The sequence below is a fragment of the Solea senegalensis genome, linkage group LG19, assembly GCF_019176455.1.
Source record: "Solea senegalensis isolate Sse05_10M linkage group LG19, IFAPA_SoseM_1, whole genome shotgun sequence".
Classification (NCBI taxonomy): Eukaryota; Metazoa; Chordata; class Actinopteri; order Pleuronectiformes; family Soleidae; genus Solea; species Solea senegalensis.
The window spans coordinates 3,035,305-3,048,884 of NC_058038.1; the positions used below are offsets into that span (position 1 = coordinate 3,035,305).

The 13,580-nt window shown below is 40.3% G+C and overlaps 2 protein-coding genes across 2 annotated transcripts; both read right to left on the reverse strand.

Moving 5' to 3' along the window:
* Window positions 1-844: 844 nt before the first annotated feature.
* On the reverse strand, window positions 845-3,620 carry sult3st1 (sulfotransferase family 3, cytosolic sulfotransferase 1). Its single transcript, XM_044050049.1, is given in 7 exon segments — window positions 845-1,100; window positions 1,186-1,357; window positions 1,502-1,596; window positions 2,428-2,448; window positions 2,451-2,544; window positions 2,817-3,022; window positions 3,107-3,620. Coding segments are annotated over 7 exon segments (840 nt in total). The 5' UTR covers window positions 3,249-3,620; the 3' UTR covers window positions 845-990.
* A 1,696-nt stretch (window positions 3,621-5,316) lies between these two features.
* On the reverse strand, window positions 5,317-11,047 carry LOC122785741. Its single transcript, XM_044051666.1, has 4 exons — window positions 10,860-11,047; window positions 8,056-8,649; window positions 7,065-7,184; window positions 5,317-6,766 (listed from the first exon to the last, which is right to left on the reverse strand). The coding sequence occupies exons 1-4, from the start codon at window positions 10,934-10,936 to the stop codon at window positions 5,797-5,799; spliced, it is 1,761 nt and encodes a 586-aa protein (XP_043907601.1). The 5' UTR covers window positions 10,937-11,047; the 3' UTR covers window positions 5,317-5,796.
* Between the last annotated feature and the right edge of the window lie 2,533 nt (window positions 11,048-13,580).

Here is a 13,580-nt window from a genome sequence, read left to right on the forward strand (position 1 = left end):
AGATGGAGGTTGTATTTTTGTGTCCTTGATATGAATACTTATTGAAAAGGCTTTCTGACACTGACTAACCAAAATATGTCCTATCTCTATTAATCCAAGGAATGTCTGTCTTTTATAAAAATAACAATAAAAATAAAAAAAGTTTTATTAATGTTATTTATTAAACAATAATAAAAATTGATAATTATATTTACATATACAAAACTGTTCATGCCACCAGGGGTGCACATGTATTAACCAAATAAATAAAGAAATGAAACAATACAACATGACATGAAATGTAGATATGTTCAGCTTGTCAGATATTTGTCAAAAAACAGAAATTTGCACATCTACGGAAGAGGATTAGGGCCACATGAAGAAAAAAAATAGGGGAAAAAAGTCAAAAAAAAATTCACATGTAGCCCTAATCCTCTTCTTCCTGTTAAAAGGGAGGGGTTTTTTTCTCTCCACTGACGCCAAGTGTTTGCTCATTGGGCAGCCGATGGCCAGGTGGAAAGGAAACTTGGCTTGTACCAGAGGATTACCAGTTTGGGTCCCCACCTGTTCAAAGAAGGGCTGGGGTACCTCTGAGCATGGTACCCAACTCCCATTGCTCCCCAGGTGCTGCTCCTAATTCTATAAAGCTTTTTAGTAGAGGATTGGTTAAATGCAGAGAAGTAATTCCCCCTGCGGAACTGATAAAGACTAAATTACTGTGAATTTTTGGGTTTCTCTAATCTCTATAATGTTGTAAAATGCTGTGATTTGGCACTATACAATTAATTAAAATTGAAAATTGTCAGCTACACTGACCACATCAGTCTGCATCATACATGTGACAGAATCAACCTTTGACTCTCAATAAAGACAGCATTTTTATTTATATTCATTCACAGCATCAACTTTAGTAGAACTTCAACAGGAAACCATCAGGGCGTTAATCAGTCGTTAGTGAACTTTAGGATCTTCACAGGAATAAGAACATACACATCATAAAGTTGTCATGGTTCATTCATAGATGATCTTCAGAGACAGATCACCCAGTTTCTCCTGAACCAGCTGATTGACTCTTTCACTCTGAGTAGTGGTGAAGAAGTTCATCCAGTCACCGATCTGACCTGCAGTGAAAACCACAAACTAGACCTGATCATCTCTTCACATGCTCTCCACAGAAGCTTTTCATTCGTTTGTCAGTTTTGTTACCTTTGCGCATTAAGCTCGCACTCATCCTCTCCTTTGGCAGAAACTCGTAATTTGCCTTTGAGTCCTTCATCATCTTCTTGAATGTGGATTTTTCTACGACTTGATCGATGGCGTCGTCACTGAGGGTTCTCCCTAAGAAGCTACAGATCTTGGTTACTGCCCCCTTCAGGTACTAAAAAGCAAAACATGGTCAACAGATCAAAGAATGCCAGTGTTGACAAACATGTTCCTTTAATTTATTGTACAGCATGAAGATGATTCTGGATGTGTCCTCAAAACCTCAACACATTAACACTTAAAAATAAAAGATTCTCACCAAAATCATGTCCTCGTAGGTCAGGAAGAGGATGTCATACTCGTCTTTCTTTGAATGCCACTCCCTGATGTGGTCAAACCATGATGATCCTCCAACTGTTTGAGGGTATAATAATATGAGTTAAAGATCCAGTGTGCAAGAACTAGTGACATCTAATGGTTAGACCATGGTCTTCTTCTTCCGGCTTCTCCCTTTAGGGGTTGTTACGGTGGATCATCTGCCTCCATCTTGTACTCTCCCTTGTGTCCTTTTTTGTTACACCAACTGTCCTCATGTCCTCAACATCCATGAACCTTCTCTGTGGTCTTCCTCTTTTCCCCCGTCTTCATCATCGTCCTATGTCCAACATAATCACTGTCCCTCCTCTGCTCGTGACCAAACCATCTCAACCTTGACTCTGTCCCTGGACTATGCACATTTCAAATCTGTCCATCCTGGCCAGTCTCAATGAACATCTCAGCATCTTCAGCACTGACACCTTCAGCTCCACCTCCTGTCTTTTTGGCGGTCTTTGTGTACCAGGCCAAAGTAAGTACTTTCACAATCTTGTCCATTCTCTCTTCTTCAATGGCTTACCGTTGTTACCATTGTTTGTTGTGGCTGCTGTGGAAACATCTCAGCTCAAGTTGCCGGCCTCCGCTACACAATGTAGGATTTCAGCCTTCAAATAATGTCTCCAATATTACTGTAATGCTACATCAACTTATAACAGGGTGAATGTCACATCTGTCAAAGCCTGAGCAGGTCTGTATCACCGGTATGGAACTTCTGGTCTTGGGCCTACTTTACTTTCAGTTTCTACCTCATGTTTCTTAATTGTTCCTGAAAAGTTCTATGCATAAATTGTTTTTGTTTTAATAACTGAATTTCTATAGGAGGCAGTAAAAACATCATCATCATCATCTGAGTGAGTGTTATTATCTCACCGTTGCCCTTCATGTACTTCTCTCAGGAGTCTCAGGAGTCTCCAGGTCAGCGGCAGCTTTGCTGAAGTGATAATAGGAGACGATGTTGTCCTTTGGGTTCCTCATCACGTAGATCATCTGAGACAGAAACAACCACCAATCAGGGATTGAGCTGATATACTGTATATGTGGGCGTGTCTCCAAAACTCCATTCAAACCATTGACTACTTTAAACCTGCAATTTATGTCTAACTCCGTTGCTGCCGTTAGGATTAACTCAGGAGTACATTTGACGAGTGGGAGGGGCATTTATTCACCAATGAAATAGCTAACCTTGTGTGGATATTTTACTTTTTTCAGACTCTTATTGCTCTGGCAGACGTGAACTTCCATAAAAACAAAACACTGACCTTTGCCTTCTTGTTTTTCAGGCCTGGAGGCATTAGACCCGGGGTGAGGTGAGAGGCAAAGAGTCGTGGAGAGGGTCTCAGAGTGTAATCTGGACGACCCTCCGGGTATTCCAGCCACGGCATCTGCTCAAAGTTGTTTGGATATTCATTCAGGCCGCCACTTAGCTCGCAGATGGAGATGATGACCTGCTGAGCCCATATCGTGCCTGTAGAGGGAGTCGCTCTGGTTTGTTAAATGACAGAAAACTAAGATGAGGAAAAAAACTGTGAGAGTAAAACGTTGCACTGACCAGACTTTGGATAAGTGACCAGGAAAATGTCAGAGTCTCGTACTTCAAAGCTCTGAAGAGAATCCAGGTACTCGGCAGTGATGACACCGACGGGGAAGTTGTAGTTTTTGTACCTGCAGAGGTGATCGTTGAGCTGCTCCATGTTACTTCAGATTCACACTAGAAAAGAAGTCAATGTTTGACAGTCAGAAAGCAAGTAGTAAAAGAAAAACTTTGGACTTTGGACTTTTTCTGCAACACTGACTGCCAGTATCTTGCTGGTTTACATCAAAGTTTCTAACATAAGAGCCAAAGTCATAACAAGTTCAGATATTTGCACAGTAGAGCTGATAAGATATCTATAGCGTGACACATTTTATTTTGAATATCTTCATATTGTGATGTCTTTTCCCGGTTTTGTATGACAGGACTGCGGTGTTGAAGAAACACTGATCGCAAGGGAATGACCAGTGAGGGGAAATGGGTTGAAAAGGGGTTCTAGAGATCCAAGGACAACAACCCAAATCAGGGGGGAGGTGCACAGCATACACACAAAAAAATAGACGAAGACTCCACCCAGGACACCAGGACCACCACTGCAGCTCTCAGCAACTGAACTGAACCAATTGAACAACAGAAAACTAGTTCCAGTTTAGAGAGGCATTCCTGAGGCAGAGTGAGGCGAGAAAGGCAGGAAGTGGAGAGCGAGAGAGGGAGAGAGAGAGAGAGGAAGAGAGGGAGGGAATTAATGCTGACTCCCTTCATGGTGATTGGTGGGAAAAAAGGGAGTGACAGAGGAGGAGGAGTCTCTCCTGCCACAATCACATTTTTTATATTGAATGCATTTGTGAATTACACTAAGTATCATAAATCAAATGCTTTTACACTAAATATCATAAATCAAATGCTTTAAAATATAAACATATACAAAATATACATGGAATTGTATTTGGTGATTGATACAGATATTATAATAATAATAATAATAATAATAATAATAGGCTACAGTCTGTTTTTTTTATTCACATGCTACATCTACAAACAATTTTAACAAGTATTAGCAAAATGTGAAAAAAGGTTTTTGTTTGTTTGGTGTACAAAACATTGCAAATTAATACTAGGCCACTTTTGTGGTTTTACTGCCCCTAATGTTGAATAAAGTATACTATAGTACAGTATAGCAGTATCGTAGGCTTTATAGTTGGATCATTGAGTTTAAATGATGGTTAAACATGCAACATGCAGTGTTTTTCAGGTTCTCAGGTGTGTGTGTGTGTGTGTGTGTGTGTGTGGAATGTTGCTCAGTCACATTGTGGTCATGTGACAGTCTTTGCCCTTTGTCCACATAGTTCTGATGCATTTAGCTGAATGTGATTTGGTGATTCAGGTTCAGGTTCCAGGTTTTGCTGAATCCTCTGACGTTCTGGTCATTAAAGCTGCAGTACGCAGAATCATTCAATAACAGACTCATTTGTTTTTATATGCAACAGATGACGAGTCTGAGTGAACTCACCAGTAGGACTTTTGTTGCTACTACATCAGCTGACTCGGCCTGTGATTTGGTTTCGCTTTGCAAACACGTCCAGGTAGGACGTTTTGGATGACAGAATCTACAGAATGCAGTTGTCTTTCAGTTTGACTGTTGCTCAGCCTGGGTGAGGTCCGGTCTGGTGTTAGCCAGACATGGCAACATTCACAGTTTTCTAACTATCGTTCCTAGAAAACTACAACCATTTTAAAGTTAGTTAGTTTTTTTATTAAAGTATTCCTCTGCATTTTGACCCATCCTAGAATTAGGAGCAGTGGGCTGCCACACTGAGTAGCGCCCGGGGAGCATTGGGGGTTGGGTACCTTGCTCAGGGGTACCCCAGCCCTTCTTTGACCGGGTGGGGATTTGAACCGGCAACCTTCTGGTTACAAGTCAAGTTCCCTTTCCACTTGGCCACGGGCTGCCCCATTTTCCGTCTAAAGTAGCATCTTTCCACCAGGGACTTGTCTTCCCGAACTGCCTTGTGATTGGTCAAAAGCCTCCTTTGCCGGGACAGAATTAACATATTTTGCATTATACCGAAAGGCTATTATGAAATTATTCCACACATGCTGTCTATTGCACCTTTGAATCTTATTTGTACCAATAATTACAGTATACCTGTTGCATCTAAATAGTTATAGATTTCAAATCACTGAATAGTATTTCTTACTACTTAACTCCACAAAGAATGTGTGCAATCTTGCCATGTTTTAGTTTTATTCATGCAAGAAAAAACATACATTTATTTATACCTATAACTAAAAGATAATACATTGACTTATTAACTAAGAAACATCCTCAAAACGTTTTCAAAAATGTTTTTTAAAAGCCGTACATACAACTATTTTTCCTCTCACATTTATTATCAGAAAAAGTATTAATTACATAATTAAACACAGTACATTCGAATCACAGTGATAGTTTCATTACATTTGATACAGTCCCTTATCCAGAATTATGACAAACCAGTGATTGTTTGATTTTCAGCAGTTCGAAATCATGATTCGAAATCATGATTCGAAATCATGAACTTGAACTTGAACTTAAATTTACATTTACATTTGTAACTTATTTCTTACATCTGTAGAGCAAGATATCAACAGGTACAAATATTTGATGTTAAAGAGGAAATTTTCATACAGGATCATTTGATGGTACTACCCTGCATGGTGATATTTTTTTATATTTCTTTGTTGTTGGTGCAGGAATCCGGATAGTAAGGCGTCTCCAGAAGAGCTTCATTCTTCTCCGATGTTGGCTGGCCTTTACACAGGGAGTCGCGCATCCTCTGAAATGCTTCCACCTCTGAGCTCCAGAGTGCAGCTCTGGCCCGGATGAACTGTGAGACTTCGGTCTCGGTGCCTTTGGCCAGACTGATGCTGTCCTTACAGATGAAGAAAACGTCCATGCCAATGAAAAGAGCGTTGAGTCCGATTAAACCTGCCCTGGCTGACTTTGAAAGAGCGAGAGGCCCTTTGGCTACTGCCTGACCAATATCTGGGATGTCAGAGGCCAACCTGGGCACATTACGCAAAGCCTTACCTTCCTCAGCCACTACTTTACCAACACCCGTAATCACCTCTGTGTTTTTCAGCAACTTGACAGAAGAGGCAGCATCAACAATGCCATCAATGCCCTTACTGATACAACCAACATTACTGAGAACCCTGCCCACTCCTACAGCCAAATCAATCAAATTGTCTTCCATTTTTGAGATTGTTTCATTGGTCACATCATCGAGGCAATTCTGGAGACTCTGAACATCCTCCATGAAGCGCTGGAAGACTTCTCTGGCTTTCTTTTGTTGTGTGGTGTTTACTCCAATCTCTGTGGCGGTGGTGACAGCACTGTTGACTCCACTGGTGATTCCCAGCCCTACCCCCGTCATTGTCAGACCAAGAGACAACCCTGCTGTCACAGGAATTAACGCCAGGCCGACAATGGAGAGCACTCCTCCGATCGCCCCCACTGAGCTGCCTGTCACACTGGAGATCTTTGCCCCTTTATTCATCCTGTCAAGCTGAACAGCCACGTCCTCCAGGTCCTGAAGTGACTGGACCATCGTGGGGTGTCGCTTGCTGAACTCACTGATGAAGGTGTCACATGATTCTCCTTGAAACAAGAACACCATCCGGAAGTGCTCGTTCATCCTGACAAAGACAAAAGAGAAAAGTAAGTAAGAAAAGTTTGGTATGCTACCAAACTGGCTGAGATCCATGATGGTACGCATCAAGTAAATGTTATCATCCTCTCATGTCCACAATGTGAAGGGATAAGTCTTATGGAATAACACAAGGGTCGTGGGGCCACTGGAGCTTATCCCAGTTGACATTGGGCAAAAGTTGGGTTTTACCCTGGACAGGTCCATCGCAGGACTAACATATAGAGACAAACAGCTATTCACTCATTTTAAAATGAATAGTACTATGAGTATGTGGTAAAACTCACCTGATCTCATCAAGCTGATTCACATGATCAAGCATCCTGCGTACATCGTCCTCGGACACGTCCACAGGGAGATTAACCACAGTCTCATTCATCGTCTTCAATTTGAAGTCACTCAAGAATCTGTGGAAGAGACTTACACTTACTGCCTGCAGTAGATATTGCTGCTGAGACTCGTCCTCATAATCTACATTTCCCTCAAGTTTACCTTCCAGTGCTGACCGTGAAGCTACATATCTGGATGCTAACTACAGCCTCATTATTAACGACAGTACCTGATATAAAGTCATGTCTGTGGTCCCCATCACTGTGTCTTCTCTACTCACTTTGAGTGTGTTTTATAGTAGTGAGCAACCTCTGCCATCCTCAGGATCTTTGGTGATCTGGTCAAATGTTCTCCCAACTGTTTCATCATACTGACTCACAACATCTATCCACCATCCTACCTTTTACAAAAACAGCTGCTGAAGGCACAGTTGTCTGACATATATGATGCTGGTTATACATGTCATGTGAATATGAACAGCGTTGTTGTCTGCCAAAATGACGTCACCTTGGTTGCATGATCTCATCTGCCAGAGCCCTGTTGTATTTGTTAGTGTTCTTTATAGCCATGTTTAGTAGTATAGTATAGTAGTACCATAAAAACTTGTCCCAGCCGTTCCATTCTTGGCACCCTTCCCTTCGTGTGCCAGAGTAAAATGGTACGGTATGGTATGGTGATGTTGTTGTTCTTTGTTGTTGCACCAGTGCAACGTCTACACAGCCATGGGGCACATCCCACACCCCGCCTACCAAGTACTGTTCTCAGTCAAAACCTAAGCCTGACCCAGGGCTTTACCATTCCAAACTGTGCTGTACTGGACCAAACCGAACCATGATGGAAACACAGCATATATGGTTCCAGTAGAGTTCCTTTTAAGGGTAACACATTCATTGTCTTACGTACGGATGAACATTGTGAAAATTGACAGTTAAGGATTTCTCTGCTCACCTTTTCTCTAACGTCACGCAGATTTTCTGGGTGGTCTGAATGTATTTGTCCAACTGATATGCAAGCACTTCCACATTTTGAAGTTTGGGTACGAAGAAGACTTGTGCGTCTCTTTTGAACTCCAGGAGGACAGGGCAGAGTTGCCGTGCGGCATTGATGATGACCTCGACACATTCAAAGCTGGTGCCTTCAGGAAAGACTAACACCCGGTTATGTGTGAAGACGTGAGGCGATGTGACCGCCAGCTTCTCCAGAGCATCCAGAAAGGGATCCAGCTTGGCCAGGCCTTCTCGAGTGTCCTCCATCACGGCAGCAAGCTCCTGCTGCAGCTCTTCACGCCGGCTGTCTGCTGTCACCTGTGTCACCTTGCTCTTCATGTACTCCCTAAAGGCTTTACCTTTTTTCTCGGACTTGGTAAAATGGTCGATGTTGAGGTTGATGCCGTCGTCTCTCATCTTGATGTCCGTCATCATGTTTAATTCAGTTTCCCTCGTGAGCAACCACTTGGAGGACATGTCACAGAAACTTCTCGCCATGTCCGTGTAGGTAATGGTGTCTGTGATGTAACGAAACAAAGTCTCCTGGAGCGCCTTCCTGTTTGAGACACGAAACATCAAGCATCCAGATTTAGATTTTGTTGCTTTGTGGACATTTTATCTTTTTAAAATAATTTTGTGTTTTTTTGTCATCATTTTAAGTCTTTGGCTGTCATTTTACTTCATGTTATGTTTTGTTTTTCTCCTCTGGCAATTATTTTTGCAGTCATTGTCGCTTTGTTGTCAAGATACGCGTTAGATAACACTTTTCAAACCACACTCAAGCTTATGGTTATTGTCCCCGGCACTTTTAAAAACAAAGTACTTCTTTCTCTTTGTCTCGTTGAATCAGCTTTATATTTTTCTTCTAATTTGGTTTCTTTGAAGTCTTTGTACTCATGTTTTGTCTCTTTGAAGTTATTTTGATGTAATTTGTTCTTCTGGTTTTTTTTTTTAGCTATATTGAGTCTCTGAATTTATTTGTGTCCATCTTGTCATTTGAAGTCTCTTTGTGGTGATTTCATGTCCGTTTAATGCCATTTTTTGTCTTTTTTATTTTAGTAATTTTCCATCTCTTTGGCATCGGTTTGTTTTCTGTATACTCATTTTGTGTCTTTTACAAGTATCGTGCATCTCTCTGTTGTCCATTTGTTGGGTTGTAATGATTTTACATCATTAAGTCACTGTGAAGTCACTTGCAAACATTTTAGGTAATTTTGTCTCTTTGAAGTCAAGTTATTTTTTGTTATTTACATCTCTTTAATAATTGTGTGTCTCACAGCAGTCGGTCAGAGTCTCTAACGTCCTTTTGTGTCTTAAAGAGTAAGAGTCATAAGTAGGGATGTCAAAATTACTTCATTTCACAATTAATCGCGGTATTAAACACTATGGTATATAAATCATAACATTTCCTCAATACTGTCAGAAAAGATTAGGTAGTTCAGCGCAACTCAAACGGAACGAAAACAAAGTTACCCAACAACCGTCATTATAATTTAAACATGAAATAAACAAACCACAATAATTGATAAGTTTTATATCTGGCCACATATAGGTTCAAGGTTTTTATTTGCCATTTGTGCTTAAACAGACAGTCCAGGCACATTGGAAATCTTGTGCGGGTTCTACGAGTCAGTAGTACGAAACATAAACACACTTAAGGATAAATATAAATATAAGTATAAAAGTAATAATAACAAAAAATGTCGAAGATGTGGGGAAATAAAAATAAAGAAATATACAGTTATACAGCAGATTATGGGGTGTATTGCACATTTCTGACATTGCACATTATCAGGGAGGGAATATTGCACATAATGTTACACATGGTTAGGTGAGGTAGTGTCTGGTAATTTACAGAGAGTTCAGTGGTTTTGATTTGCCATCAGTCTGACTGTGGCTGGGAAAAAACTGTTAAAAAAGCGAGTTCTGTGTGTTTTGATGCTGTCCGCTCTGCTGTGCCTCAGGTTGTACTTGCAGCGTTTGTGTTTGAGCAGAGTGTGAGCGGGGTGAAGTGAGTCTCTGATGATTCCCTCTGCTCTTTTCCTACAACGCTGCGTATACATGGAGTCCATGGTAGGAAGTTTTGTCCCAAGGGTTAGGGTTATATAGGGTTATATAAATAGATAAATTATTGAAACGATTAAAATAAACTTAAACATTTGGTATTGATGACAATCGATAACTTAAATAATTTAAACATTTTCCCTGGGGGATTAATAATTGTTCTTATATAATAGTGTAGTGTATTTGCTACATTATTTTGTTATGTTGGTATCAAAAGATATAATTAAATGTAACTTTAAGACCTATAAGCAGTGTTCATGTGATTTTGCACATTCATAGTGTTGCGAAATCAATTAACACATAATCGTGATAATCGTAATATCGTGATTAATTCTCTGACAATAATCGTACCAAGAAAATCTATAATCGTGACATCCCTAGTCATAAGAGTTAAGCGTGATGTCGCTTGTGACTCGAGACGCCTTAAAAGCTCTGTTTTATTCCCGAGAAAACAGCTTTTAGCTACATTGTGTTTATTGTTGTGTCTGTCTAAATAAAACACAGGAACTTTAGTAGTAAAGAGTCAAGACCTACTTTCCATAATGTGACTTCCTACAGTTACATGTCATTTTGGCAGACACTTGTAGTTGTTGTTATATATGCAACCGAAACATCTGTGTGTGTGCACTCTGTGGAACAAGACACACATTGTGTTGCTTAAAGAAAATGTTTTATGTGTAGAGAAGAATCTCAGACTTTTACCTCTGAGCAGAATCTGCCTCTTCTTGCTCTTCACTGTGGACTCTTTCCTCTGATGCCTTGTTTTCTGTCGACTTCATGTTGAAACCGCAGCAGCAGCAGCAGCAGCAGTCACTGTGAAGTTTGAAAAAGTGAAAAAACTGGGGCAAAATCAACAATAAGTAGTTGTTAAATAGAGAGGCTTAGTTTCGTTTTCCCTACCACGTCACCAAGTTGAACCACGCCCATTAACCCATTCACCACTGACACATCCAACAAGAACTGAAGCAGTTGTTTATGGAAAAAAACAAACAAACTACAACAACAAAATAACACACAGAGAAGTAGGTAGATAGACAGACAGAGACAGACAGATAGATAGACAACATTATCTGTATATATGTATGTGTATATATATGCGTATATATGTATATATATACATATATATAAAATATATGTATGTAAAATATAAAATATAAAATATATGTATGTAAAATAAAAAGCCCATTCTAGTCGATCGCGGAAACTGTCAAAAATGCCGAAAAGCAAGGGAAAGGAGCGTGCAGAGATGTTCTCTGCGGTGGAGCAAACCCTCCTCATGGAGGTATATGACGATTACAGCCACATTATCCGAATTAGGGCAATACCGCGGCAATCAATAAAGCGTGGGATGTGGCGTGGCAGAATATTGCCGACAGGCTGAATGCGTAAGTGACAAAGAAAATGAAGTATTTCAGCATCATCATGTTATATGAATCCTCCATCAAAGGGACAAAATATATGGAGACAATAATCTACCAATTGATTTCTTCATGGGATTTGTTTTAAACAAATCAATTATGTGGACCTATTAATGCAACCAAATCCCTAAAATGAAAAGGAAAATCCCCAAAGAACAAAAAGACAGCCCTAATAAGTAACATTCATATGAACATAATTAAAATAGCATTATTGTTTCACTGCAATTTATGTGAAATTCTCCATATTTTATCATTTGGCAGCCCTAGTAGTAATGTTAGAATGTGATATTCATCACATTTATCAACTGAATGTTATGCAAATCGATAGCTTTCATTTCTTTCCTGCATGGCCAATTGTATAGAATTGATATCATTTTCATTTAAGCCTGTCATTTTTAATTTAATTTTCTAAATTGACCATAGGAGTGAGTGTGAGAGTGAATGGTTGTTTGTCTCTAGTTGTGTGTGGCCCTGCGATGAACTGTCCAGGGTGTACCCCGCCTATCGCCCGATGAAGCTGAGATTGGCACAGCACCCCCCGCGACCCTCTGGTGGAGGATAAAGCAGTTAGATGATGACTGACTGACTGACATATTATTATATATTTTATGTTTTACATATTATTTTATCATTCCATGACAGTTGTGTGTGTCTCTGTTTCTGTCTATTGGACATTCTTTGATCATAGGTGGGGCTCAGCTTCACTTTTAGCCTGCTACAGACCAGGTTTGCCCGGCAGCATAAGTTACCATGGTTACTTGGCTGGCATTCACATTAGCCACCTTGGTGGAACAGGGTTGAGGCTCAGATTGATGGAACGGAAACCTGAGCCACAGTTATGGCTTAGCCATGGTTGAGGCTTAGCCAGAGTCATAGTTTCCATGGTTACTGAGTTGGGGCTAATCTCAGCCTCTTTGATGGAACCGAACTCTCACTCATATTAGCCAGACTTGGCCATTTAAGCTTGGCTTTGCCTTTAGCCTGCTTGATGGAATACCCACCAGGACATGATAAAACCGGCTTGCTGCCCCCTCACTGAGAGGATCGCAGAGTCACTCGTCCTGGCTCCCCAATGGTGGAACGAGCTCCCCTTTGACATCCAGACAGCAGAAAGCCTCCACCCTGCTAAAAACACATCTCTTTCTACTCTACCTTGACTAAGACGACGAGGACGACGATGAGAAAAAAGAGAAAACAAAAAACAACAACTTTGCACTTACTTCTTTGTAAGTTTGTGCCCCAATTATTGTAAGTCGCTTTGGATAAAAGCGTCTGCTAAATGACATGTAATGTAATGTATATGTATTTAAGTGTGTGTGTGTGTGTGTATGTGTGTGTGTATATATATATATATACCTATGTATATGTACACATTTATATAATTTTATATCGTCTTTTATTAAAAATGTCTTGAGGGCTCTATTTTTTTAAACCTTGCTGTAATAACAACGTTTGAACTGCAGAGGGAGACAAACTCCACCGAGGTAAAGTAGAGCTGACCTTTCAGCATCACACACACACACACACACCGCATTAAACTGAGTGGGAGGGCCAGAGTTTGAGACCTCTGGGTCAGGGACTCGGTAGGACTGCTGCACGAGAATGAGTGTGTATGTGTGTGTATGTGTGTATATGTCTATAGTAGGAAGTGAGGACAAACTTTGATTCCAACCTATCTTTGTGAGGACTTTTTACCTTATAGGGACATTTTGACTGGTTCATACAACTTCAAAGGGTTTTTAGGATTAGGTTTAAGCATTTAGTTGTGGCAGTTGAGGTTAAGGTAAGGGGTTATGGAACACATGAGTGTCCTCAGTGTGTGTGTGTTTGCATGTGCGTGTGTGTGTTTGTGTGGACAAACTTTGATTCAAACCTATCTTTGTGGGGACTTTTAACCTTATGAGGACATGATCGCAACATTTTGACCTTACATACAACTCTGGAGATGGTCGGGTTTTTTTCCTCTCACATTTATTATCAGAAAAGGTATTAATTACATAATTAC

Bases quoted from the DNA above. Each gene is read 5' to 3' on its own strand.
- LOC122785741 (XM_044051666.1), bottom strand. From the start codon at position 10,936: ATGAAGTCGACAGAAAACAAGGCATCAGAGGAAAGAGTCCACAGTGAA. The intron at 8,650-10,859 runs GTAAAAGTCTGA...TGTCTCAAACAG, and splicing joins GAGGCAGATTCTGCTCAGAG to GAAGGCGCTCCAGGAGACTT. The intron at 7,185-8,055 runs GTGAGCAGAGAA...TCTCTTCCACAG, and splicing joins TGCGTGACGTTAGAGAAAAG to ATTCTTGAGTGACTTCAAAT.